The sequence below is a fragment of the Dasypus novemcinctus genome, chromosome 29 (assembly GCF_030445035.2).
Source record: "Dasypus novemcinctus isolate mDasNov1 chromosome 29, mDasNov1.1.hap2, whole genome shotgun sequence".
Lineage (NCBI taxonomy): Eukaryota > Metazoa > Chordata > Mammalia > Cingulata > Dasypodidae > Dasypus > Dasypus novemcinctus.
In genome coordinates, this window is record NC_080701.1 from 1,533,005 (window position 1) to 1,546,906 (window position 13,902).

General features: G+C 47.4%; 1 protein-coding gene across 1 annotated transcript in view; it reads right to left on the reverse strand.

Moving 5' to 3' along the window:
* FAT1 (FAT atypical cadherin 1) overlaps positions 1–13,902 on the reverse strand; it is a 140,443-nt gene that overhangs the window by 47,190 nt on the left and 79,351 nt on the right. The window contains 3 exon segments of the mRNA XM_058289871.2: positions 1,137–1,347; positions 1,714–2,043; positions 4,148–4,209. Coding sequence (XP_058145854.1) covers positions 1,137–1,347; positions 1,714–2,043; positions 4,148–4,209 — 603 coding nt within the window.

The following is a 13,902-nucleotide window of genomic DNA, read 5'->3' on the forward strand; positions in this document are numbered from 1 at the left end:
AAGCATGGAAGGCAAGACAGAACAGGAAAGGGCCATCAGTCCATCAGCTCCAAACACGGCAAGTGGCAAGTGGCAAACAGTGTGGTCAGGTCCTGCAGACGCGGCCTGCTCACTGAAACGTGACACCGGTTAACACAGCAAACAGATTATCCTCATCGAGTCACTATGGCAATGAACGCGTGGTTTTGTTAAAACTAGATTTTAACAGTGTCGCAGGTGTAGATGATGCCCAAGAATTTCGTGCAACGACCAACACAGGGAGAAGAGCCCCCTGTCTGGCATGAAAACGCAAGAGGCAATGTTTGCCCTCCACGTGCCTGAGGCTCCATCAGCCTCCACCTGTTCAGGCGGCCTGTGCAGGAAAGGCAGGAAGAAAAGGGATGGGAAATTCCAGCTAGCATGCACTTTTACTCTTAAATATCCTTGTAATCAGAACATTGTGAAGAAACAGAACGCAAAAAGAAAAACCGAAAGTATCAACTGTAATGCGAGTTTTTTAAACATAGTGGAATAGGGCATACATTCTATTTTAAGCAAAATTCAATAACAAAAGAAAAAAAAAGGAAGAAAAGAAGAGCTGGCTTAGGCATGTAAATTCTATTACAGGGTGATTTAATCTAGTGAACCCTGCTTCCTACTGAAACTGAGGTAACTAAATCTAAAAAGCCAGAGCTGGCACTGTCATTTTTAAGTTATACAAACCAAATCTGTAAGCTTATTCCCTATAGATATTGCCATGTGACAGTTGCATAAGCATAGCTATTTTAAACATTAACTCATAGTCACTGAAAATAATGTGCCACGTCCTGCATGAAGATGTAAAAATTAAGAAGGTGTGCTTCTGGACCAATATGTTTAGGTTTTTCTGTATCTGCTTGATGCATTTTAAAAATAGAAGTCCTGTTTTGATAGTAATGGCATGATAAATACAGGACACCTATTTTAAACAAACTTAACATAATGTTTTATATTCTGAAAAATTCTCTTATCAGAGTATCACAATTTAAAGCAAATACTTGCTCACACTCCTCCCAGTGTTAAAGCCTGAGATGTGTACATGAATCAGGAAACCACAGGCAGGGCCCCTTGGTCAAGGGCAATGTCCGCACAAGGACAATGGGACAAGGAACGCTTACCAGTGATGTCAAACCAGAGCGGCGTGCCAAGGGGCTCCACAGGAATCACTCCAATCATGTGCGCGACCGGATCGCTTTCCATCACAGTGAAGGTGAAGAACGGTTCTTCAAACGAGATGGGCTCCAGGGACGGTTTGGGTTTGGAGACCCATTCAATATGGAGCCGAGTGGTCGATGACTTCTGAGGTCGACCGTTATCAACGGCCTTGATCTATAAATATGCAGAAGGGACAGAAACCGTACTTGAAAGTTATAACCAGGAGCACATTGTGGGTTACACCCCATTACTGAAGCAGTTTGGTTTGGTTTTAAAATGAGCCCATTACAAACATTTCAGATTTACACCTGTATACACCATGTGTGTAATGCTTGATAAAATAAGCAGCTCCCTCACGACCAGCATAATAAAAAGCAGCTGGAGTTGACAGGTAGAAAGAGAAAAGCAGACCCATGCTTCTCAAACATTATCCAGCACTGCCTCCTCAGATGAAAAGAATGTTAAAGAACAGAGGTAGAGTTGTAAGAGGAAAGATAGTCAAGGCACATAAGGAATTCAAAGACTAAGATCTTAGCTCACGGAAAGAATATCATATTCGCCAGCTCCGGAGAACTTCTTGGACGACACCACTCCAGTTTTAGGTTCAATAAAAAACGTGCCGTGCTCGTTTCCCCCTTCAATGCTGTAGGAGATTTCTGCATTAGGACCTTCATCTTTGTCTGTGGCTATCACACGGTAGAGAGGCTCGCGCTTGGTGCTGCGTTCTCGCTCCGGCTTTTCCCGCTCTGGAAGTCTGATTTTGTAGAACTTTTGCAGGAACTGAGGCTTATTGTCATTTTCATCAAGGATTTTCACAATGACTCTTGCAGTTGTTGATCTGGGGGGGCTACCGTTGTCCGTGACGGTGACCTGTTGTATTGAAGGTGAGAGATCACGGAACGGGTTTCTAAGTTCTCACATAAAGCGCAAAACCTTCCCAGCGGTCGCGGAACCCGGCCCTCTGCAGCCGCAGAGCACAGCGACACTGACCGCCCCTCGCATTCTACAGCAGGGCTGGGGGAGCACCCTCACCCGTGTTCAGGGGGGCTCAGGGAACGGGGCAGGAGCTAAGACAGACACAGCTGACCTGCCTCATCTTGTTGCATGGTGCAGCTTCCTCCTCACCAGCGTGGGGTAAAGCAAACTTCCCGAATACTAAGCTTTCGAAAGCTTTTAACATTTCTAAGCCATGGAAGAGATAATGAAGAGTTTGCTTTAAATATTTAAAGACTCCTCTTAAAAATAATACATTCCCAGAGAGCGGGTGTAGCTCAGTGGCTGAGTGTCTGCCTTCCACGTATGAGGTCCCAGGTTTGATCCCCAGTACTTCCTAACATAAGTAAATAAAAATATACACCCTCTTATGAAATAAAGTCTGCATTCAAAAACTGTCGCTTTTAAACATCAGTAAAATATGCTGAACAATCATCTTTAAATTTGTTAAGTAGTAACTGAATCTTGATGGTGCCTATCAGTATTTAAGAAAAACAAATGCTTTGCTTTCCTTAAAGTACTACCAGTTTACCATTTATGTTCCCAAACTCTCAGAATTTAAAAAAAAAATTTAACTAGAAAATTTCCTTTTGACCAATGTTCATATGATATTTAGAAAAAAATGAAAGAGAACTAGAATTCAAACTGCTTTTGAGTTTGGGTTGAATGAACAGCTAGCAACACTGCCTGTACTAAACAACAAGGGAAGGGGAGAAGCTCCTTTACCAAGACAGCCGAACCAACGCCATCACGACCGCGAAAGCACGGCCGCTCCCCGCGGACTGCGAAGGCCGCACCTGTCCAGCCTTGCTGCCGCCCGAGCTCCGGGGCGTCTCACCCAGCAGCCCTGGGTCCTGGAGCAGGCCGTCGCCCACACCTCCGCCCCGGCGCCCTGCCTCGGTTTGTTTTCTGCAGGGATCATATTCTCTCTGCTCGATCACAACAAAAATGAACTCAGCCTAGGAACTGGAAGCCAGTGCAGCACACGCGAGATCCCGGACTGCGGAGAGCACCTCCTCCAGATACCGCGGCGGCTGCACAGCTGAGCCTGCCCTCGCTGGCCAAGCCCGTCTGCAGTGGGCCACGCTGCACCCTCTCCACCAGCCACGCTGGCAGGGCAGAGCAGCACAGGCAGCCTGCTCAAGCCCGGCTCTGACAACCGACACCGGCCCTCAGGACGCACGAGGAGACGCCCAGGAGAGCCAGCCCGACCCGCTCGCTCCTCGCCCAGGGCTGCCGGTGCCCTCGGCGTCTTCCTAGCAGCAGGCGCTGCCATCCAGCGCCTGCCCAGCCCGACCTCAGTGCCTCCACCTTCCTCAAGTTACTCCTACCCCTTTCCTTCACGCTTTTACTGTCGACTGGACACAAGGCGCCGCGATGGCAAACTGCTGCTGCTGCTCAAGACTGGACGGCAGTTAAACTAACCACAAGAACGAGAAGCCTTGTGAGGAGACAGCAGTTTAGAGGTGCACGTCAGAACTAAGTCTACTTTTATTTACAAACTTCTAAGCACCAACTTTATATAATTCATAGCTTAAAAAGTATAAACAATGCAATTCTTGAACAGCAAAAAAGAGAAACAAGCTAGCTACAGTTCAAAAGAGGTTGAACTAGACCTCCTGATGCCAACGTATCTCAGAGCCGTAATTCTGAGAGAGATGCAGAAGGTGCAGAGAAAAAGATCAATCACGCAAATGCAAACAGAAGTCAAATAATATTGTCACCATTACATCTGCTATGTGTGTCTGTGCATATATAAAGTACAAGAATTAGAATGGAACTTACAGTGGGGCCATGAAGCCTGGGGATGGAAAGAGAGACGACGGGACCAGAGTTACACTCGTCAACGTTCATTAAAGATCAGTCACTAATACAACAAAATAGCTGCAGCCAGGAATATAGTTAATGTGAACAAGACTGCTCTTTCACAGAACACGACATTCCAAAATTTAAAAAGAATTGAAAATCGGTAAATGCTTACTTCTAATATGTGTTCATCCTGCTGCTCTCGGTCTAGTTTCCTTGAGGTAGTTCTGAGGAGACCTATAAAGAGAAAACAGTTCATTAATCCCCAGGAAACATGGTCCATGGCAAAATATTGTAATCGAAACCATACGCTATGCAAAGTCTGAGCCAGCTAATTTCTCCTCAAGAAAGAAAATTATTAGTAAAAGAATTTAAGTCCAAGATACACTTAATTATTTTACTTATAAAGAACAGCACACTTGCACAGTTTCACTGTAATGTTTCTTAAACACATTGGATAAAAGACTATTAAAAAAAGAGGAAAAACTCAAATCAGTTACATTTTCTATTTGTTGGTTTCAATAAACATTTTGTCATAAAACACTCTAAAAAACTGAGATGAGGTTACCCAGGAATTCAACTTTGGCCACACCTATAACTGCTGCAGGGATGGCCAGCACTGATGAAAACAACTCCCATTAACGATGTGAAACGGGACCACTGGAAAAGAAAACGGCCATCTACCCTCAAAAATGAAGAATTCCTATAAAAAGTAATGTGATTTTCCAAGTATTTTTGCTCAAACAACAGTGTCTTATTTCCCAATAATAGAAAATAAATGATGCTTAAAGGAATCCCATATTCTCTATTTCTTTGACTTTTTATGACACTAGAGTATCTGGTTTCACCCTCTCCAGAACATTAATTTCAAAAACTATATGCTAAATTGTTAACATACATTGCATCATAAAAGACCATTAAAATCTATTCAAGTTTTTCTTATATTTCACACACACAAAAACACAAAACAACAACAACCAAACCAACAAGACTGCCCTAACCATTAAAATCTCCTCTGTGCTGTGTGCTGGTAAGGGACAGGTGAAAATTCAATGGCCCTGCACGGCTGACCTGAAAATCAAGCAGAAGCATATATGGTAAGAAAACTCCCTCTCACACAGCTTTCTCTGATTTTCCCATAGGGAACTCCTCAAGCAACTCACAGAAACACACCACACTCTTAATTTATTTTCTTCTATTATCCTGATTTCATCGAACTACCAATTAAAGGCTATTCAAAAATGTTTCTCTAAACTTCTAAATGAGAGGTTTGTGCTTTCCTCTAACTCAAAGGTTTTATTCTCAAGTAATTACTAAGAATCAAAATCGACATTATCTTCCCACAATCCACTGAACAGTACTCTCTTTTAACAAGAACAACAAAGGTCTCTATTTTAGCTAGATACTGGGGTTTCCCCCCAACTATACTAATAGACTAAAAGGGCTCAAGGAAAATACTTCACGCTCCTTAATGCTGTGAAAACGTTACTTCATGTGGCACAAGCTTGATTTTTATGAGCAGAACCTTTTGAAGTTAGTCTTTTTCCCTCTATCAAGTTTTCGCCCTCCTGACAGTGGCTTTAAGTAGTTCAAGAATGACAGGAAGTCAGGGGCCAGGACCGCTAAGTGCCCTGAGGTGCCCTTCGGAGGCTGGCAGGGGTGGCAGCAGCTCGTGGAGCGAGCGCGGCACGTTCACGGCAGAGTGTTCTGCTTCGTACAGCACCGCATCACCCACCATCAGCAGCGCACGAGTGCCTACGGCACGTAAAACCCCTACCCTACAGTTTACTTACCGAGCACCACACGCCAGCCCGCGAGCCCAAGCACGGCTGTTCCCAGAGGTGCCCTCCACTCACAGCAGCCAGCCGCACGGGGTCTCAGCGCCTTGGAAACGCTAGCCAATAAGTCGCCACTCCCACCACGTGAGGTAGCTGCACCATTATTCTATTATACTTATTGTTTTGTGTGTGTGTGTCAATACTTTATTTTGGTGTAAAGACAGGAAGCTGGAAAAAATACACTGTATTTCAAGTTTTCTTGGTTCCCCCTCAGGTTGTGGAACCACCCCCTCCCAGCGCTAATGTCATACTTACTCTTACCGCTGTGCTTCTGTACAGCTCGTGCCCGCTAATTCCTGCCCCTTACCCATTTGGCAAGTATCTATTTCAGCTCTACCCAGGGGACCGGGTGTAGCTCAGTAGTTGAGCACCTGCTTCCCACATATAAGGTCCCAGGTTCAATCCCTAGTACCTCAAAAAATAAAAAATTTTTAAAAACCAGCCCAAAGTACACCTTCCCCGCACACCTCGTACATGTTACTGACCTTGCAGGTATTATCTAAGAAGTGTATCCACTTCTTTCATTTGAAGTGTTTGTAATCATCTGCACTGTTTCTGTTAAATCCCAGAAGGATATAGACATAACAGAAAAGGATTGTATTTCAGAGCCAGAGGGAAATCTTTAAGATTATGAAGCTCACTGCCTGAGCCAAGGAGTTAAATTTTCCAAGGTCGTCAGTCATCACAGAGCCAGGCTACAGTCTCAAGCCTACAGAACAGATTCCACCCCTGAGCACACCACTCTGTGTGCCTTGCTACATTATGGTCTTTCAAGTCTCTGTATAAACTCTGAACTGTGGCTTTGATGAAGTTTGAGAACAAACAGCAATGGTCAATCACTATTCATTTAAGAGGGTCTAAAAATGCAAGTTAGAAAATAAAAGAGCAGATGAAAGAAACACACACGTAAGTGCTTGTTTTTCGTAACTTTGGGTTTTGTCTTCCTCTGCATGCACTGTTAAATTAAAAATAGCAAGGACAAGACAAAAGCTCGAAATTTCCCTTCCTTGACCCAGTTTGCATACTAACACTATATAAACGCGGGTGGGCTGAGAGTGCAGGTACTCTATCTCCTCACCAATCAGCAATTTCAGACTTACCCCATAAACGCTAAGGAGCTTCACTACTTCCTGAACATCACTAAAGAACAAACCACAATCTTTCGATGTCACATTAAGCATTTAGAAAAGAGTTCAGGTATGACAACTGACAATATAAGACTAGCTGTAATGTTTCAATATAAAATTTTACTCTGACTTTTTTATGATTCAATACCAAAAATCATATCCAAACCCCTCAAAACCCAGGAGAGCAAAGGGATTTCATGAAGTGGGGTGACATTAAAGGGCTAGTAGGTGAAGACAGTGTGAGCCAGTCCACGTGGGCGGGGTCACCTTTATGTATCCATTCAGCTCTTCTGTGCTGTACACCCAAAATGTGAAGATGATTTAAGCACAGTCTTGCTTTGAAGAGGCAAGGGTGGAGGCTGGAAGCAGAGATGTCATCTGAGAAACACACAGTAGCCTAGAATGTAGGGTGCACGGGAAAAGAAGCACAGGGGGAGAAGGCCAGAGCTCTCTTTCTGAGTGGTCTACAGTCCAAGGAATTTTGAACTTACATTAGTAATTCCAGAATAATAGTACAGGAGGCTGTACCCCAGGGAGAAACAAGGTCAGAAGGGAGTTTAGCGGTAAAGTACATGCAGCAAGTGAAACAAGTCCACTGCTGTATTGTCCAGGAAACAGATAATAAAGCCCTCATCTACAATGGCAGAAATGGGAGAAACTGGAGCAAGAGGTGCTTCAGGAACAGGCCATGAGCGGTGGCAGTACTGAACTAAGCAAGAGCAAGAAGAAAAGCCACCCAGGGAGTCAGGGGAAGGTGGTGCAGGCCCTGCAGGAGAACCTTAACGGTGCTTGGCAGCCCACGGGCTGCACAAGGGGAGGTGACCGGGCATCAGTGTGCAGGAAGTCAAAGCGGCGCGACACCCGTGCTGCAAGAATCAGCCACAGCAAGGGCAACTGCACAGAACACCTGAGACACACCTGGAGTAGACTTTACAGTGCTCACTAGAGGAGCACCACAAGGACTGCCAGCTACTGTTACACACACACCAACACATGGATCTGCATGCGTGCACACAGTCTTGTGCACAGGAATTTTGAAAGGCGAGACCCCAAATTATAACCCAAATAATCCTGAGAAATGGAATCAGTGGGCCTAAGGAAGAAACAGGGGAAAGGAGAGGGATCGTTCACTCTTTATATACTTCTTTATTGTCAGTCCTATTTTAAAAAGCATATATTACAAATATTTTAAGAGTGAAAGGACAGAAATAGTGTGATTGGTTAGGCTAGAAAGGCTGAAATAAATGATTTTTAAAATCATTTGACCATGTGCATAAAACACAAGATACAACTTCTTTGGATATTATAGTGACATGCTTTCTACAAATTTTTCTAATGTTTTTGGGTTGAAGTAAATCTTTAATGAAATGTATCCTAGGTCACAAAATGTCCCCTCACTATATAGCCATGGAGGGTCTTTTAAAACCTAGCCCAGATCCTGAGCTATGAAAACAAGGAAATGAAATCTAAGAATATTAAATGGACTCCTGTAGGTGAGACAGGTGGTGCGCAGGGGAAGTCAGCACCTCAGTTCCTTTCCACAGGAAGCGCTCAGCAACCCCTCCGCTGCTCTAGTCGTTTCACCAGAAATGTGGATCAGGACACATAAGGCACGGACGGCTGAAGCTGCCCCTCCAGCCCCCACCCTGAAGCCACGAAGCTGGAGTCCCTGAGGAGCCCCGGGTCGCAGAACTTCACAGAGGCGCACAGGACTGCGGTTCAAGCCGTCCTAAGTTTGGCCGCTGGGAATTCATAGCCCCACAGAATGTCTGCCGGTCCCGAGCTGGCTGAGGGTGTGACCCCACCTGTAGACAGGACCTCGAAGGTGCCATCAGCTAAGCCGAGCCGACATGGATGAGGGGGGCCTGCATCCCGGGGCTCAAGTCCTGTAAACAAAGGAATCTGGACACGGAGAAGCAGCAGCAGCGAGGGCGGCAGCAGCAGCTGGAAAAGAAGACGCACACGTGCACTGCAGGGTATGGGAAAGCCTGAAGACCGACCCCGGAGGAAGTAGGTTTCCACCTCTGAACCACGGGCCGGTGAAAGTCCTGCGGTTAAGCACCTGTTCTAGCAGGTGAGAAACTAAAACCTGATCCAAGAGCGTACAGAAAAAATCTACTCCCTCTTATTTTAATACTATTTCCTGGCCAAAAATTGTTTTCAGTTGTTATAATTATTACTATTGTTCATATTCTATAAGAAAGCATATTATCCATGCTTTACTACATAATCTGAGCCACAGAGAAATAGAGAACCATAATAAATACAGCAGAAATTACTTCAAGTAAGCGGCCAGGAGAACAGACCTGAGGATTCTAACTGTTCTTAAAGTTACTTAGTAAAGTCTAAATATCTCCCAGCATCTTCCTGACATATCCACAACTAACTGCTGACCAGTTTATGAAATCCTGTTACAGCATAAATGAAATGCAATGCAATCTTTCCACCAAAAAAGGAAATCACCTAAATGGCAGCATGGAGTTTCCATTTCAACAGCTTATTTTCCTCCTCTTTGGACATACCATCTGGATTAGGTACTGGTGCATGCCTCCCTGCCCCCCACCCCCACCCACCACCACAGAAAAGATGCGTCCAGCCTGGAACGAGCTAATGGGACAAGGGTCTTTGCTGATGGAAAAGCTCTGCCACGACACCCTCCTGTACTAGGTGGGCCCTAACCCACTGGTCAAGAGTTGTTCTCCTGAGAAAGGCAGCCGAGAACCGAGACCCGGGACACGGAGCGGAGCTGGGCTTACGCAGCCCAAGCCAAGGCCTGCCCCAGCCAGCCCCATGGGCCTTCCAGCCTCTCAAGGGGTCGACGCTGTTGCTTCAAGCCTCTTGCACTTGGTAATCTGTTGAGGCAGTACTAAGAAACCAATACACCTTTCTATTTGGATATCAAACAAAATTAGTGAAAAAATACCACAAAAGAAGGTAAAGAATGTCAAACAACTCCATAGTCCAGAGATAATCACTCAATGCTTTCTACATCTTATTCTTGATCTCTTTTAGAGTAGCCTTATGGTGTCTACAGTGAATCACCCAATACTCAAGACAACTGACACGCAGAAGGTTAGAAAAAACACCTCAGGCCCAAAGACAGTTGGAGGAAGCTGAGGACTGAATGCGCCAAACACTCCAGAAGTCTACCCTTTTCCTCAAAATGGAAGGGAAGCAGGATGCCTCAGGCCTGTGCCGGGACCTCTGAACATCTCAGCCAAGAACGGCGACCGAGCTAAGCCTCATTCGTTTTACCTGAAACACGCAACAAATTACACACCAGGGCCGCAGGTGACGATTTTGTTATTTCACACAAGTTTACCTCCCCCACACCAAAGCAAAGAAATAATTCCGACTATTTTCTGTCTCAGGAACACAAGTCACATCTAAGTTTCACTACCGAGAGCCTTCAAGGACGAGGCCGAGGAAATTCTGACTTTTCTACGCCAGGCGCTGAAGACTCATGAGAGAGGACCTGCCATGCCTGGGAGGAAAACGAGCATCACGGAGCGAGCTCGGAGGAGCTGCGGGACTAACACGGCCGGAGGAGAAGTGAAATGTCCTGTCCAGTCCACCGTGGTTCTGTGGAAGGCGCCCTTTGACGGAGGACTTCGTTTCAAAAGTGGAAATCCACCAGTAAACATATGTACATACCAACAGCAATCTTTATAAGGTAGAGACTGGGATGTCCCACCGAGTTCCACTAACTGGGCATTAGTTACCTACTATTCATCAAACGTAAATCCTTCACAAATGGGTGAGAAGTTGGAGCAAAACGAAGACTCAGAATGCAAGAACCTGCCAATTTCTGCAGGAAACTTCTCTATAGAGATGCTTCTGCAGAACGGAGACAGAAGAAAAAATCTGAAACCAGTGGCAACCTTTACTTGTTTAACTGAGTATTTTAAGACGCTAAGTTCAATCTAAAGCTTCTTTTAAAAAAATAAAATTTTAAAAAAGAAAAAATTATCTTTAACAATAATTTTAAACTGTAGCTTAACCCCTTTATAACACAAAGTTAAAATTATAGTTGTTTCAACTAAGGATTGAGATTTTAAAAAAAACAAAAAGCAAATAAACATACCAAAACAATTTTTTTTAAAATTAGTACTTGTCTCTCTATTCTTACATGAGTCTCGGGGCATAATGAGTTAAATCATGAATACTGTTTCCCAAAAAAATTTACCCAATAAAATATTCTCTTCAGTCAGAAAAATCTGCCTGTGCTCACCCTACATTTCCTAGTACTATCTTCTCTATTTTAGCCATAATGACCCTGGACTCCTCTTATATACACAGTATAATAAAAAGAAGTAAAGTGGCTACTATAAGGTAAATTAATATGAATTCCATGCACTATGGAAGCTATGCGCAAGATAATATTAAAATAAAATTGTTTCAGAACTTTATGCTGTACGTATTTCAGACCTTGGACTCCTGAATAAGTTTTCTCATTTTCCTGGTGTTCCATTTCATGGTGAAACACAGGCTGCTGAGTTAGTTAAAATATAAAGAACTACCCGGGGCATCTAAAAGCACACGGAATCAAGACGGCCGTAAAAGTGGTGAAAGTGGTGAAAGTGGTGAAAGTGGTCATGAAACGACGCCCTGAGGAGGCCGGGGCAGGAGGCGGTGCCCCACGGCCCTCAGCAGGCAGCCCAGACACGGCGTTCAGAGCGGGACCGCGGCGTGGACGGCGAGGCCCGCGGGCCAGGGGCGGGGCCAGGGGCGGGGCCAGGGGCGGGGCCAGGGGCGCCGCCCCTCTGGAGACCCTCTGCCGGCACCTGGGCCACCCGGAGCCATCGCCGGGGCGAGCACTTCCGGTCCTGCCAACGCGCGGCCTCCGGCCCGCACTTCCACGCGCCCATCCCCCCCCACCACCCCCCGCCCCCCTCACGCCCATCCCCCGGACCCCCGCCCCCTCATGCTCCTTTCCCCGGCCCCCCACACCCTCCTCACGCACCTCCACCCAGAACCCCGCCCCTCACACCCCTCCCATCAGCCCCCGCCCCCTCACGCTGCTTCCCCCGGCCCCCCACACTCCTCCTCAGGCCCCTCCCCCGGCCTCCCTCCCGCCCCACCCGGACACTCCCACGCCCCCCACACCCTCCCCCCTCGCGCCCCTCCCCCGGCCCCACGCCCCTCCTCCCCGCGCTCCCTGCCGCCTGTGGCCGGGCTCCTGCGGCCGGGCTCCTGCGGCGGGGCTCCTGCGGCGGGGCTCCTGCGGCGGGGCTCCTGCGGCGGGGCTCCTGCGGCCGGGCTCCTGCGGCGGGGCTCCTGCGGCGGGGCTCCTGCGGCGGGGCTCCTGCGGCGGGGCTCCTGCGGCGGGGCTCCTGCGGCCGGGCTCCTGCGGCCCGGCTCCTGCGGCGGGGCTCCTGCGGCGGGGCTCCTGCGGCGGGGCTCCTGCGGCCGGGCTCCTGCGGCGGGGCTCCTGCTGCGGGGCTCCTGCGGCCGGGCTCCTGCGGCCGGGCTCCTGCGGCGGGGCTCCTGCGGCGGGGCTCCTGCAGCGGGGCTCCGTCGCGCTCTACGGTGGTGCCCTGGCGGCTGAGGGTCAGCCGCGGCCCCGCACGGCGGTCGTGGTCACCGCAGTCCCGGTGCCCGAGGCCTGGGCCTGGAGTCAGAGCTGGAGCGCTAGTCCCAGCAGGCGAGCTGCCCGGGCCTCGAGGCGTGCCCTGTAAACCTCGGAAGCCACCAAAGCCACCAGCGCCGCCCAGCGCCGCCTCAAGCCACCAAAGCCACCAAAGCCACCAGCGTCACCGCAAGCCACCAAAGCCACCAGCGCCGCCTCAAGCCACCAGCGCCGCCTCAAGCCACCAGCGCCGCCTCAAGCCACCAGCGCCGCCGCAAGCCACCAAAGCCACCAGCGTCACCGCAAGCCACCAAAGCCACCAACGCCACCAAAGCCACCAGCGCCGCCGCAAGCCACCAAAGCCAACGCGAGGCGCCACCGCCGGCTGCGCAGGAGCTCCAACCCGCCGTTCCGGCTTCTCTTCTGCTCTTCACTCTCACTGCTTCCTGCGGATAACTGATGGCATTAGCAACAACGGAAGGCCCAAAGCCGCATGCACTTGAGGGAGCAATGCCTGCAAAATCCCTACAAACGTAAATACAGCAGGGACAGAAAGAGCCAAAGGTGGCCGACTCACTTCCCACCCGCTGATGCCTGAGACAGGTCAAGGACAATACAGAAAAAATAACGGCAATCTCACATAAGCACATAAATGCAAAACCTTAAATATAATTTTAGCAAAGGATATTCAGCAACATGTAAAAGAATAAAATACCCTGACAGAATTTATCCTAGGGATTTGAGGTTAACAGATTACAGGAAGAAACTCGTATCATCAACCTGGGCAGAAAAGACACGAGGTAAAACTCAGCTCCTTTCAGACTTCAGGGATAACACCTTTAGCAGAGACCGAAAAATGGGCATAAGGAAAAGATACAAAAATCTATGGCTTCTTCTTTAAAACATTAGCACATTCTGGTAAAAACCCTGGAAATGAGTAAACTATTCTTTTATTTTAATGAATTCCGGCTATTGTAAAGTGAGTGGCCCTTCATTTCCTTGCCTTGCAGCTATCGCATGTTACCGGAAACCCTGGAAGTCGTTTGCAGCTGTGGCTATTTCCTATTGCACTTTGTTCAGTTTCCGTTCCAACCACAATGAATTGCCATTTACTTTGACTCAGAAAAAAAATCACTGAAAAGTGACAGTGGACGATAACATGGGTGAGTACCCAGTATACCAATTAGCTATTACAGCCCTTTACGACCCTAAGAATGTTTAGGGGTTACGACACATAAACTTGCATCTGCACGCATGTATACATACACACACACACGCCTATATACACACCCATCAAACACAGCCACGTTCAGATCATATTTCTTATACTGAACATAATTCTATATTAAACATTCCATCCTACATGTCAATGACAAAAAGCAGGCCGCAATATAAA